The sequence below is a fragment of the Rattus rattus genome, chromosome 14, assembly GCF_011064425.1.
Source record: "Rattus rattus isolate New Zealand chromosome 14, Rrattus_CSIRO_v1, whole genome shotgun sequence".
NCBI lineage: Eukaryota > Metazoa > Chordata > Mammalia > Rodentia > Muridae > Rattus > Rattus rattus.
Window position 1 is genome coordinate 65612029 of NC_046167.1, and position 15029 is coordinate 65627057.

The 15029-nt window shown below is 46.2% G+C and overlaps 1 protein-coding gene across 1 annotated transcript in view; it reads left to right on the forward strand.

The window, feature by feature from the left end:
• Window positions 1-14490, forward strand: part of Cap2 (cyclase associated actin cytoskeleton regulatory protein 2) — a 146540-nt gene extending 132050 nt beyond the window's left edge. Inside the window, exons 9-13 of the mRNA XM_032884533.1 lie at window positions 1296-1468; window positions 3255-3378; window positions 3478-3560; window positions 9787-9927; window positions 14069-14490. Coding sequence (XP_032740424.1) covers window positions 1296-1468; window positions 3255-3378; window positions 3478-3560; window positions 9787-9927; window positions 14069-14152 — 605 coding nt within the window. The 3' untranslated portion in view covers window positions 14153-14490. The remainder of the gene's footprint in view (window positions 1-1295; window positions 1469-3254; window positions 3379-3477; window positions 3561-9786; window positions 9928-14068) is intronic.
• Window positions 14491-15029: the final 539 nt, after the last annotated feature.

The following is a 15029-nucleotide window of genomic DNA, read 5'->3' on the forward strand; positions in this document are numbered from 1 at the left end:
CTGGGTTCTCAGTGGACCCATGAGCGGCGCCCCCTCAGCCGCAGGGCTTCCCCACCAATCCCAAAACTAAGTCATCAAGATCAAATGACACAGAGATGGCGAATGGCACCACCCTGCCCTACGTCATACAGCAGAGGCTCCTGGAAGGTCTGTCATGGAACTACCTTCGTCTTCTTATGTCAAGTAGCGGATTATTTTAATGCAGATGCTTAACACTTATGAGGATCAAAAGCACACTCATGCTAGACAATATAGTCATGTGGCCAAAAGCTATGCTGCGGGCATCTTGGTTTTGCGCGGTTAATAGGATTGAGGGTGTAAAGGTTGCTCTTCATGGAGCTGGAAGCCAAGGACTCAAACCTTCACATTTATTCCTGGATCAGACATGTACTGCTCATCCCCCTGAAACTCGCTTGCAGAGTAAGGGACTTCTAACTCTAAAGCTGATTTCAAGTTCCGAAAAGTACTTTCTGGGGGTAGCATAGGGGTGCCGTCCGTCTCTTTAAAAACAGGGCTCCTCACTGCGTTCGCTATTTTTCTCATGACTGTGACAAAATTCCTCACAAAAGCAACTCAAGGACTGGCCCATCTGCTTCGGCTCACAGTTTGAGAGGGCGTGGTCCATTGAGAGAGAAAGCAGCACAGGACTGCTTGCTCCCATCATAGTGGGTCAAGGGGCAGAGGGGCATGAACACCAGCACCCAGTTCACACTTTAATTCAGGCTGAGGCCCCGGCCCATGGCACGGCCCAACCCTATTCCAGGTGAGTCTTCTCTGCTTGGTGACAAATCTCTGCAGATTCTCTCACAGACATGCCTAGAGTTGTGTATCCTAGGTGAATCCAAATCCAGCCGAGTTGGACCCTTCCTCTCCTCACTTCTTGGTAAACCAGGAAGCAGACAGGAAGTGGACAGGAAGTGAGGCTAGGCTATGAGATTTCAGGACCTACTGCATCCAATGACCTCCTTCTTCCAGCAAGGATTCACTTTTGATCAAATCTAAAGGTTCTTTTTTTTTTTTTTTTCTTTTTGGAGCTGGGGACCGAACCCAGGGCCTTGCGCTTGCTAGGCAAGCGCTCTACCGCTGAGCTAAATCCCCACCCCCAGATTTGTCTACTCTTATGTAGTCCAAACTCCACCCAGTCTTTTAAGCTGTTCTCATACCAGTGAAGACAATCCCCCACAGACACGGCCACAGACCAACCTGACCGAGACACTCTCTTACTGAGATTCTCTTCCCAGGTGGTGATCCTAACTCAGGGTAAGTTGACAATTAAAACTGTCCTGCCTTCCTAGGGCTCCGACATGTCACCGACGACAAGAAAATATACAAGAATCCCAGCCTGAGGGCCCAAGGACAAATTCGATCTCCAACCAAAACCCGCACGCCGAGCCCCGCATCTTCAAACTCGAATTCTCCTCAGAAACATCCTCCAGTGTTGGAGTTGGAAGGGAAGAAATGGAGAGTGGTGAGTGAAATCCTGTAACACTGACTCTGATTCACTCGGCTAAAACCAACCCCTAAACACCTCAAACCGCTTCTGAAACTCACGGGAGTTTCCAAGTGAGGTAGTAAGATGCAAAAATGAGGAACCAGGTACTTATGCAGACTTGTATACGTTTTTTTCAGTAGCTCCTATGGGTTCTTTCCTTCTACTTTCTAGAATTACTTTTGGTTTGGTTTGGTTTGGTTTGGTTGGTTTGGTTTGTTTGGTTATTTGGAGACAGCGTTTCCCTGTGTGGCCCTAGATGTCCTTGAGCTCGATCTGTAGGTCAGGCTGTCCTCGAACTTAGAGATGTGCCTGACTCTGACTCCCGAGTGCTGGGATTAAAGGTGTGCACTGCCACCACTGCCTTGTTTAAAACTATTTCTTAACTGTGTAAAAATGCACATAGCACTCACCGGTAACCACTGTTACAGTAAATATTTAATCTCAAATTGGGGTTTCTACCCCACCTTAGATCATCCAGTTCCCAGATAAAAGACACACAACCTTTACATTTATACTAAGCCTCGGTCAGCGGGAGGGCCGGTCAGATATCTACCTTCTCTTGTCATGTCTGCTTCCCTGTAGACCCAGAGTTTAGCTTGCTATGTTCCACATGGGCTGCTCTCAACTCCAGTTGGCCAGCCCTCATGTTTTCATAACTCACCTACCCATGGTGGCTTCTCCTCTCTCCACCTTCTTCTCTCTCCCTGTTGTGGTCATCTGCCTCAGACCCCAAGCCCTGGAACCAAAGACCCTGCCTATCTCCTGCCCGGCTATAGGCTGTAGGCAATTTTGTTCACCAATGAGAGATAACTTGGGGAGCAAGGTTACACAGAATCACTTGGTTCTACGAGTGGATTCTCTCATCCCTGGGACCACCAGGCCTTGGGGGCAGGGGTCAGTATTTAGCGTTACAATACATAGCAAAAGGCCAGATTTCAACAAAGCATCTTTGAGTGCGCATCCCTGTGGTGCTCGGTATGTTTACAGGTTGTGTTTCTATCCCTGCATTCGCTGCAGAATACACGTTATCTTGCAGAACTCAATCTGTTAGACAATGCTTCCTTTCCCTCTAGCCCTCCAGCCCCCAGCCAGTGCCAGTGTGCTTCCTTTCTGTGAACTTGACTACCTATTTCCAAACTTTTAAGTTGGCGGGGAAGAAGCCATCAGCTGGTACTCCTGGAACTCTGGTGGTGATGGGCTGATAGTTTCGTTCATAACCTGAAGCCACCACTGCCACCCACCATTCGCAGGGTTAGTTATATAAGCGTGTCAGGGAGGCTTTGAATATGGATGACAGCCGGAGTCAGAGAGCATCCTAAAGATTAAGGAACAAAGTCCTTGGGAAGTCACCAAGGCCTGAAAAAGACAATGGAGTTTGAACCACTGTTCAGACCCCAGCAGCCCCATCTCCTGATGACCAACCACAGCGGGGTCTGATGCAGCATCTAATGGACTGCCAGCATCCAAGTCCGCCTAGCAACCAAGTCGGCATAGCAACCACACCCCTTGCTCCAGCCCTGCCCTCTAGCAGGACTGTTAACATCTGGCACTAACTGATCCCCATTTCTGAGCATGAGTTCACTCACTCCCATGATTGCAATCGACAGCTAAGACCTGGAGGTTTCTCCATGAGGAGAATGTTCCAGAAGACAGCATGCTGAAAGGCGACAGTTCTGTTGAAGCCTTCTAGCAAGGTCAGCAGTCGGTGGGTCCAGCCCATCTTCCCGTTCATGTTTAATATCCGTGTCTGTTCTACCTTTAGGAATACCAAGAGGACAGGAATGACCTTGTCATCTCAGAGACTGAGCTAAAACAAGTGGCGTACATTTTCAAATGTGACAAATCCACTCTTCAGATAAAGGGGAAAGTAAACTCCATCACCGTCGGTAGGCAAAATGAAGCCTGTGTGTTTGCAGCGTGGAGCTACATTGCCGAAACCTGCCTCGGGCATGCATTTACCGGAACGTCGTCTTTTTCTCTTTTAGATAACTGCAAGAAGTTTGGCCTGGTGTTCGACCATGTGGTGGGCATTGTGGAAGTGATCAACTCCAAGGACATTAAGATCCAGGTGAGCAACGTCTACAACCCATGCAGCCCTAGCCAGGGCTCTGTGTGAAGCACTCATCTTCCTGCAGGGACAAAGGAAAGGACTCGAGTCCCTTATGTCCACCCCAGGAACATCGAATTCCTTATTTTTCTAAACACAGCTTCATCGCTGCCCCTCTGGGGAATCCCTGTCTTTATTCTCAGTCACCATTAGTCGGTTTTGGTTTTTTTTTTCCCCTCCCATTTTGTACTACAAACACTGTCTTAGCTTCTTGATCTCAAGGAGAGCTACCGAGCTGGGGACACAGCTCAGTGGCCCAGTGCAGGCACTCATAAGGCTCTGGGTTCTGTCCAACACAGGAAGAAAGAAAGAAGAAAGGAAAGCAAGTGAGCAAAGCCAGCTATGTGGTATTTGCAGCTCTGAAGACCTGTGTAGCACCTGAACACTAACTATAGGCACCCAGTAAATGTTGTTGAGCACACGAGTCAGCTACTATGTGAGTGAAGAATATTGAGAGTAGGAGAGTAGGAAAGTAATGTTCCCAAGACTAAAAAGAATTCCATCCATAAAGAATGGCCCTGAGGAAGGAGGAGGATGGTACCTACAGAATCAATGAGATAACCAGAAGGAAAAAAAAGAGAGAAAGAGAGACAGGGAGTAAGTAGAATGAGGATTGAATTTTCAGAAACAAGAGAAAAATCTACACCTTCATTAATTTTGATTTTGTTAAATAGGCTTTTACAACATACAAAAATCCAAAGGGCTTCTGACGTTGGGCCAGGTCCAGCTCCTCTCCTTGGTTCTGCTATTTGCATAGTGTTAATTACTCTTTGCGTCTGGTGTTTCCTGGTGATGACTGACAAAATTAGATTGCAGTTATGTAAATCTTCCCCCTTCCCGGGTTTCTCTCCATTCACACATTTAATTAGAACTCACTTAATTGTATATATTACGTTTGTGTATTTACCTTGTCATTTTTAAGACGTTAGCTTTGTTTATGCCCACTGTGTGGAAACAGCCCTGATTGGGCATCCTGAATCCTGGCTAGGAATGCCGGCTCTACACGTACACATCTGACGATCCCAGAAAAGGGGAGGCTACACTGTAATCGGATTAAGAATCTCTCTTGAAATCCTAAGGCAAACGGCAGGTTTCACTTTGAAGAGTTGCTATGGACACCAAAGCAAGAGTTTTCTCCCCGTCCTTATTTCTATTCTATAATGCATTAGAGGTCCTAATCCCTGCAATAAGACAAAAATAACCGAGGGAAATAAAATGGGAAAAGAACAGATGAAAATGTCTTTATGTGACAGTTTTATGTAAAGGCGAAGAGACAAGCAATAAACTATACAGCAAGCCAGGTGGGTAGGTGGTATACGACCAAAGGGAAAAAGTCATCTCTCAACACCACAAATATGCATCAGGAAATGGAACACGAAGACTCAGCATAGCACCAGAACCGAAGGGGACCGAGTTCTAAATCAACAAAGCAAGCAAAAGGGATTCATAAAGAACGCAGAACGGTTGTGAGTCAAATGAGCAAAAAAAATGACCCCAGTATCGTTTCCGCCTCTTCAGTCTGTAAGTCCAGCGAAGCTCAAAGATTTCGGCATTTTTTTTTTTTTTAATTAAAGAAGAAGAAGAAAATCAATAGCAACAACAACAAAGCTTGAAATTCATTTGGAAGCTAAGAGACCAAAACCAGTAAAACCGGAAGGGGGCCTCGGTGGTTACAGGCAACACTGCTCTTGCAGAGGATCATCCTAGGCAGCACACTAGGCTGCCCGCAACCGCCCGTGACTCCGGCTCCCGAGCCACCGGCGCGCTCTTGTGAACTCCAAGTGGCCTGAGCTCACATTGGTGCAAATCCATGCTCAAACACACATGATACGCAGAACTCAAAAATGAAATAAAACCTTTGAAAGACTAGATGAGAAACTTTGAAAGCAGGTGAAGGAAGTGAATTGGGTCATCCCGAGGTGGCGTGGCACATGGTTCGAGATACTTAAAAAAGAACCCTTCTTCCCCCCCCACAAAAAAAAACAACGCAGACTAGCAAGCCATGATTAGATGGGTGTAGACACTGAAGCGGATTTTAGAACAGTTGGTTATGTATGTGGGAAGACGACACAGAGGGGCTGGAGAGATGGCTCGGCATTGGCTACTCTCGCAGAGGACCTAGGTGTGGTTCCCAACGTTCAGGTTATCTCCCCACCATCTCTAACTGGTCTCGGGATCTGACGCCCTCTTGTGGCCACCGCAGGTAGTGCACACACATGGCACACAGACACACATGCAGGCAAAACACCCATACTCATAAAACGACTTTTAAAGGAAAAAAAATCAAAAATCAAACAACCACTAAATCTCCACTTCATGCCATACTTAAAAGGTTCCAGATTAAATACCTTCAAACATTTAGAATGACGGAAAAAAAAAAAAAACCTTCATGGTTTCGTGGTTCACGTGATTCAAAACCACAAACCATAAAGAAAACAAGTGGTTGATCTAACACCATTAAAGGAAAAATTCTAGTCTGGGGAGTTCAGCGGTGAAGTGTTTGCATAGCTTGGGTGAGGTCCTAGGCGCAATTCCCAGGACTGTGCGTGCGAGGATGTGCACACGTACGCACGCACACACACACACATCACAATTTTCATAATATATATTCAACAGAGGATACGATATGCAGAGCTGAAGGGCCAGATATGGATGAAGGAAAGATATTTGCAATGCAGATAATGAAAAGGCTTTGCATCCAGAACGGGGAACGATGGTAACGAAGACCAGAAAGTGAGACTAGCGCTCTAATGGCAAAGCCGGCAGAGCGCATTAACAATTCAGAGACATAAAGAGTGAACTGGTTGGCAGACACACACACGAAGATATGCTGGCGTGACAGAAGGAGGGGTGTGGATACCGCAGTCGCAGATTCCTGTTCACGCTCATCTCTTTTGCATTCAGAATGCTCCTCGTTCTGTAAGGAGCCGCATTGGCAGAATCTCACGGGTAAAGGAGCAGTAAGGGCAAGATGGACTGAGTGCGTGCTCAAATGACTGACGGACGAGCCTTCCTGGAAGTGGAGCACCGGGCTCCCTGCCACCTCCAAGTGACAGCATGAACTTGGTACACTCACTGCAGGACAAACTGGCACCAAGTGCGAATGCCACATCCACTGTGGGTGAATCGTTATGTGCTTCTGTGCGCAGAGTAAAGCTCTAGCCACAGGCTAAGGAAACTCGGAAAGTGTGTATTGGAGTGGTGTGGTAGCAGCAACAGAGAACAAAAGTACTTACGTGTCCACCTACTGGCAAATGGGCAAACAGCTCTTCGTAGTTGAGCGCTACTCAACAGTTAAAATGAACAAGCTACTGTTACCAGCATAAAAAGAATAGGTAGATTTAAAAAAAAAAAAAGGTAATTTTTTTAAAAGGGCATTGAGCCGAAAGGTTAAGTTACAGGATGGTGCTATGGGATATATCCATTTATTAAAAAACATAGAGCGTGCATGCATACCAATTTACACATGAAACGCACTTATGTCGAGTCAAGGTGTTCTCCTGGGCACTTCACCCAATAGACAGATCATAAGCAAACAAAAATAACAACAAAAAGCCAGGAGAGTAGTTACATACAGGGAGGAGAGAAGTAGGGGGAAGAGAGGGAAAAGTGGAGTAGACGACAACAGTATCATACGACGTCAGTGATCGTGGGAGATTTTAGTTCTTGGGAGTCGAGGGTTGGGGGAGCGACAGTAGTTGAGTGTGTGCTGCACACCTGTGACCCCAGTACTTGGGAGGACTCCATGCAGTTAGAGGCCGGTTTGATCTGTAGAGCAAGCTCCATCCAGGCTAACCAAATCTCAAAACCAACCTAACACACACAGTAAAGCCCGGTGTAACACCCGTGACCAAAGCACTTAGGAGGTAGAGACAAGAGAAGGAACAGCAATTCAAAGCCCTCTTTGGTCCCAAAGTGAGTCCAAGGCCAACCTAGGCTACATGGCATCCTGTTGGAAGGAAAGAAGGAAGGGAAGGAGGGAGGGAGACATTCAAACACACCAAAAGGGAATGTGCAAGAATGTAGCACTGATACAGTTGTTGTAGAGCGTATATGTATCTATTACTCTTTGCTTGTTTCCATGCTGGAAATACCTTGTTACATTTTTAAGGATGTGAACTGTGCACTTTGAACAGTTACTTCGGGAAGGGTGAACCATTGGTTGTCTGTGGTAGGAGATGGAAGGAGCAATTGTCTCCGAGACAAGAGAAACATTTGATAGGACACTTAGTGAATTTCTGGATGCTCAAACCAAGAGAGTGCCATTACCTAGTTAAAGTGCCTAGTAAATTGTCTGAAAAGGGCCTGGGCACAACTGAAGCAGAAATCACTTACCTGCCTGGGGCTGAGATGGGGATCAACTGTAAGTGGCCATTAGGGATATTTTTAGAACGGTGGGACGATTCTAAAACTGGCTTGTAGTCCCAATTGCACAACTCTGTACATTTATGAATAGCATCCAGTTGTACACTTAAAAATGGGTAGTTTGTATAGTTTCAGATTTTGCAACACTAATGTTATTTTTTAAAAAAGGGAGAAAAAAAGCTAAAGTTCATATAATTTGGCCTGGCAATCTTTTTTTTTTTTTTTTTTTTGGCAAAAATGTTCTAGGAAAACATGCAGATTGGGAAAGAGACAACCACCATCAGGGGAAATTTTTTTAATTATTACTGAGTAATAATATTCATAAGCCAACTCTCTAGGAGTCACTGGTAGCTCCTACTTTCCTTAGCTTGGCCGGAGGTATCCGTGGGCTTCAGGCTGGCACGCAGATGTTTTCATCCTCGTATCATAAAGAAATCCAGAAGTCAGGAAAACATGATTAGGCACATTTTTAAAACACACACACACACACACATACATGCATGCACACAGAGACACAAAGATACAGTCTCATTCTCCATCTCTCTGTCTCTCTCTCTCACACACACACACGCAGAGAGAGAGACAGAGAGAGAGAGAGAGACCTGCATATATACTATATTATCTCAAGCAGAGCCCTGCCTGTACTTGCCTGACCTTGAATGACCCAGCTGGACTGTTCTCTTGCTTTGGGCTTCAATTCCAACTCAGTATCCAGTTTCTGTGGAGCAAGAGGAGGAGAAGCCGGATGACTGGCTAGACGCCCCACAAGGAATTCTTCAGGGCACCTGGGCCACAGACAGAATGTGTTCCTTTGGTTTGCAAACTAGCCTTTTCTTCAGGTTGAAAGGAGAGATGTCTTTATTGCTTCAATTACCATTACAAGAAGGAAACTTCTAGAGTTGTAATGAAGTCTTTGGGAGAATGGTATATCCCTGTGGGCATTGTGGGAAGGTTTGAAAACGGATTGTTAGAAGAGAAACTTAAAACTCATCTGAATTTTTTACTGGACTCAGATACTTGTGAACCTTACAAAGCACTGCCTCCTCTTGCTCGAGGGTCCCGATTATCTGGGTGAATGTCCTCAGTTTGAGCTCCTAAAATGAGTGCATTTTGAGATGCCCGGACCCCTATCTCAGTTGAACTTCACCTTCAGCCCTCAGACTCTTACCCGGCCACTGACTTACATGAGAAGAATTGGAGTGTTTCTTACTTATTCTGAAATTTGGGAACAGTCTACCTGGCTTCTATTTGAAATTAATCTTATTGTTCGCTGTCTGTATGGATATTTGTTTTAGTTATCTCAGAGATAACTGTCAAAACTTAAATTTTAAGCAAATGAGTCCTGTTTCTCTTATCACGGAATCAGATAGGCGTTTCGGATTCGCTAACGGGTTGTGGGGCTTTTCTGAACATTTTAGCTGCTGCCTCCAAATTAATCCCTTAGTTTCACCTCAAGAAAGAGAAACCCTGCCTGTTTGGGATTCTCCCATGTATAGTCATTTCACTCTGTCCTCAGATGACACACACACACACATGGATACACAAACACGCACACACACACACACACACACACATATACACACAAGCACAGAGAGAGAGAGAGGAAGAGAGACATACAGAGACAGATAGAAACAGACACACACATATAGACAGAGACAGGAGAGCGAGAGAGAGGGAGACAAGAGACAGACAGACAGAGAGCAGAGAGTACTGCCCCCATGAGTCCTAATCATAAACTCAGGAGGAACTCTGGAGAGTACCTGCTTGGGCACATGGCCATTTTTATTTCTTTGCTTTGGTCCCATTTTTTCCCTTATCTTAGGTAATGGGGAGAGTGCCAACAATCTCCATTAATAAGACAGAAGGATGCCACTTGTACCTCAGTAAAGAGGCGCTAGACTGTGAGATCGTGAGCGCCAAGTCGTCCGAGATGAACGTCCTGGTCCCTCAGGGTGACGATTATGTAAGTACCTTCCAAAACCCTGCCCAGAAAGGCCTTTGTGGCGTGTTCATGTTCGTGTTCTTGGAGAGGGGCTCATCGCTACCATCTCATGAGCTTCCGTTGAAGACAGCGGAACAGGCAGGTGAGTGAGGAAGCCAAAAAATATTCTAATGCTCCTCTTAACATAAGGGTCTACGGGTTAGGGATGTAGCTCAGTGGTAGAGCGCTTGCCTAGCAAGCGCAAGGCCCTGGGTTCGGTCCCCAGCTCCGGAAAAAAAGAAAAAAGAAGAAGAAAAAAAAAACAAACATAAGGAAGCTCAACAGAAAGGGCTCAAAACTCTAGAAAAACCTAGGGTTGGATTCAAGAGCCTCAAAATAGGGCCCAGAATCCGGGTTCTTTGTATGTGCAGTGTACATTCATGTCATGACACATGTGGGGGTCAGATACATTCATGTCATGACACATGTGGGGGTCAGATACATTCATGTCATGACACATGTGGAGGTCAGAGGAAAACCTCAGGTGTCAGTCCTTGCCTTCTTCCAATCCTTTTGAAACAGGGTTTCTTGCTCACCACTCTCTAAGCGTCTGGGGGTTATTCTTTCCTCCTTCCATCTTATCCTAGAAGGGTCGAGACTGCAGGCATGGTTTATGTTTGGGTTTTAGGGGATTCAAACTCAGGCCCTCCTGCTTAGACAGACAAGCACCTTACCCACCGAGCCATCTCCCCAGCCCCAGAATCTTGATTCTTAGCAGGCTCCCAAGTAAGTCCTCCTACCATCGGCCCACTGAATTCTCCATTTAGAAATACTAGCCCAAGTCATTCGGCCAGAACTTCATTTCTTTATGTCCTCTCCCCACCGAAGCAGTTTCTAGAAGGACCCCATTAGACGTCCACCCATGTCAACGTTGAGTAAGGTTGAGTTAATCTCCTCTCTTAGATTCTGAAGTACAGCAGATCTGCCCATCCTTACTACATGGAAACAAACACGTGGAGAATTCTAAGTTTAACTGGGCAGGCAGGGTAGGAGGAGGCAGCAAACAAGAGAGTCGGTAAGCTTGGAGGGCGGCTTACCAGCTATCCACAGGCTGCAGTCAGCAGACAGGTTGACTTCCGTAAGCAGAGATTATCCATTTACCTCAGTACTTCCTTTGGCTCTACCCTCACGTACCACACACTGCAGCCTATAATTCCTCATCTGAGTTTAAAGCACAATACTGTGCAGACAGTGAGTCACAGTGGAGACACCAACCATACTCGAGACAAGCATTCCCTCTTGGGCTCTCAGTCAATACAGCCGGGCAGCAGAATAGGGACAGCCATATGTTGGGCCACGCCTGGTCTTTGTAGCTGTCTAAGCAGAACGCCCAGCGGTATGGGAATTGGATCAGCTGAGATAAGCTCATTTCGATGAGCACCTCAAATTCATTAAGCTCATCTCTGAGCGTGCTACCAGGCATCTGTAATTGTTTAAGACGTCCAAATGGATTCCATTACACAGCCCAGATTGAGACCCATTGGCTTAGAAGCGGTGGTTCTTAACCTGTGGGTCATGATCCTTGTGGGGGGTTGTCTTAGTTAGGGTTTTACTGTGGTGAACAGACACCATGACCAAGGCAAGTCTTATAAAGGACAGCATCTAATTGGGGCTGGCTTACAGTCAGAGGTTCAGTCCATGCTCATCAGTGTGGAAGCATGGCAGCATCTAGGCAGGCATGGTACAGGCACAGCTGAGACTTCTCTCTCTCTTCATCTGAAGGCTGCTCGTGGAAGACGGATTTCCAGGCAGCCAGGATGAGGGTCTTAAAGCCCAACACCCACAGTGACACACCCACTCCCACAAAGCCACATCTCCTAATAGTGCCACTCCCTGAGCCAAGCATATGCAAACCATCACAAGGGTCACATATCAGATGTCCTGAATATCGGATATTTCCATTACAATTCATGACAAAATTACAGTTATGAAATGGCAACGAAAGTTACTTTATGGTCAGGGTTACCACACGATGAGGAACTGTATTAAAGGGTCTCAGCCAGCACTAGGAAGGTTGGGAACCACTGACTTGAGAATGAAAGATAATCAAAGCCTGAGTTTTTGTACTAAAATGTATCCTTGCCTCTTTGGGTCAGTGGCTTTGCTCCCTCAAGTTGTTGGTCCTCTTCACACACTTTCCAGGAGGAGGTGCAGACACAGACTTGGGTGTCAGGATGTGGGAATGGACCGTGGACATCTTCATCCTGATGGAAACCAACCTCCCAGAGAAGAGGCATGGATGTATCAGTCTCTCTGATGCTACAGCACCATACTGCCCAAGAGGCCATCTTCATGGCTGGCCATGGGGCTCAGAGATGTATGTCTCTAGCACACAGTAGGGCCTGGGTTCCATCCCCTACTCCAGGTCTGAACTTTCCAATGGAGAACAAACACAAAGCTGTATTTACACTCAGAGAAGAATATCAGAAGTGATAGCAGGCACACAGGTGCGTTGGATTACTCAAGAATAGTCCTGTTGTAGGTGGACGACCGTGACAAACATTCAGAGTCTTAGTACCTAGGAGGTTGGAGTAGGAGGATCATGAGTTCAAGGCCAGCCTGGGCTACATAGCACAAGACCCTGTATCCAAAGTAATTTGGCTTGTCTATTGAAGATTTCATTCTAGAATTTCCTTATTACAGTAAAAATAAGTAAACAAATCATTTCTCGGGGTTGTACAGGAAATCCAGTGAGGCTCCAGAAGCCAAAGGCAAGGGGCTTGAGTTCATGTGTGCTTATATGCATGCGTGTGTGTTGTATGTGGTATGGTGTGTGGGTGGTTGTGTGTGGTGTGTGGTATGGGGAGGGGGGTTTGTGTGTGTGTGTCTGTAGTATGTATGTGTATGTGTGGTATATGGTGTGTGTGTGTGGAGTGTGTGTGTGTGTGTGTGTGTGGTATGTGTAGTGTGTATGTGTGGTGTGTGGTGTGTTGTGTGTGTTGTGTATGGTGTGTGAGTAGGTGTATGTAGGTATGGTGTGTATAGGTGTGTATGTGTGGTATGTGTGTGGTATGTTGTATAGTGTGTGTGTGTGTATGTAGTGTGTGTGGTATATAGTATGTGTATGGTATATGGTGTGGGGGGGTGTTTGTGTGTGTATATGTGTGGTATATAGTACGTGTGTGGTACATGGTGTGTGTGTGTAGTGTGTGTGGTATATAGTAAGTGTATGGTATATGGTGTGTGTGTATATATATGTGGTGTGTGTGGTATATAGTATGTGTATGGTATGTGGTGTGTGTGCATATATGTGTGGTGTGTGTAGTATGTGTGTGGTATATAGTATGTGTGTAGTATATGGTGTGTGTGTGTGTGTGTGTGTGTGTATGTGTGTATTTTCACACTTATGCATGTGCACATGTTCTCATGCCCTAAGGACATTTCTACAATGTCCCAAAGAGTAGACAAGTCTGGACCCCATTCACACACTGATTTCCCCTGAGAATTTGAAGAGCAGAGCTTCTCATTCTCTTCCCCAGTCTTGCCGACTCAGAGTCTGCCTGTTAGTAAGATCGTAGCTGATTCGGTGCCTGTTCGGGTTTGATGGAGGGCAGTGACTGAGAGAGACTCCCCCGTTTGTGTGTCGCTGCTCTGCTCCCTGCACTGTCTGTCATTCCAGGCCCGCTGCTGAGCCTCTCAGACCTCTGCTCCCAGCAGCCCTGAGCTCAGGAGGCCTTCGGATGTCGCCTGACTTTGTTCATGTCTGGATACGAGTACCTAACATGAGGCTCTCTGGGAGTAACTCAGACACGGCATTTGCCTACCACAGATGAGGCCCTGGGTTCTACATTAAACCTCGGTATATACCTGTAATCCCAAAACTCAGAAGGTAGAGGCAGAAGGATCAGGGGTTTGAGATCGGCTTCAGCCAAGGATAAAGTGAGTTCAAAGCTAGCCTGGGTGTTTGAGGTCTGTCTCAGAAAGCATGGCTCTTCATAAACACTAATGATAAGGGTGTTGTCAGCATGAAGTCACAGACCATGCCAGTCTGCCTGTGACCCCCGCCCTCTCTATGAAGCAGATCTGATGCAATTTCTTTCACCCATCACGTGACACCTGTCATCCTTCAACCTGCAGAAGAAGCGTAACCACGTAAATAACCCTCCTTCTCAACTTCTTCCAGAGAGAATTTCCCATTCCTGAGCAGTTCAAGACGATATGGGACGGAACCAAGCTCATCACCGAACCTGCAGAAATCATGGCCTGACCTCCAAGAGATATCCTTCCCCGAGTCCCTCCAGCCGGCAGAAGCAAACAGCTAATAGGAGCTAGATTTCACCATAGCCCCGGCGTCCATGTCAGCGTCCTGCAGTTCTGTGCCGTGGAAAACAGTATCTTTTCTGGCAGGCTCTTATGGGCGTTTTGAAATATTTACCATTTGGTCGTGCTTTGTGTGTGACTTTTACTTCCACATGATAACTAGTGAACACAGCAGAGTGAGAGAGAAAAGGATTCTGTTCCCATCGGATCACGCACCGTGATGCCCATTTTGTCCTTTCGGTTTAATCGCTAGTTGGAAAAAAAAAAAAAAAATGAAGCCTTAGAGAGTCTATGTCTGTTTTTACCTTTCAGACAACTTTAGCATGATGAAATAGTCTTGTGCCCTGAAGAATAAGACTCTATTTTTTAATTTTCACGTGTTCTCCTTCATCACCGAGGACATCCTGTCCGCGTGAATGCACACTTCAATCCATGTTTTTACGCACACATCTACACAAAGAGGAAACTTCTAAGTTTATAGTTACTGAAAAATGAAGGAAATCTTAACTCCTCATCTTAAACATCTTTCCGCTGAGTCACTTTGAAAATTCTTACTTGTCTGCCTTTCCCTAAGACAAAGGGTGGTGGCAGAGAGGGGTAGGGTGGGGTGGAGACTCAGTCCTCATTTTTTGCTCTGTAACACCTTATGGTTCTGTTCCAGGAATAGCTCAACTGTCGGACAACCCCATGCAGGTCTCTAATGCTTATCAGACATGAGTCCCTCTTCCAATGGCCAGGCTCCCCAGTGCTAACCGGCCTCAAAGGCAAAAGCCCGAGAGCCACAGCCAGGCTGTTGCTTCTCGCTTGGCTCTGGTTGGGTTTCC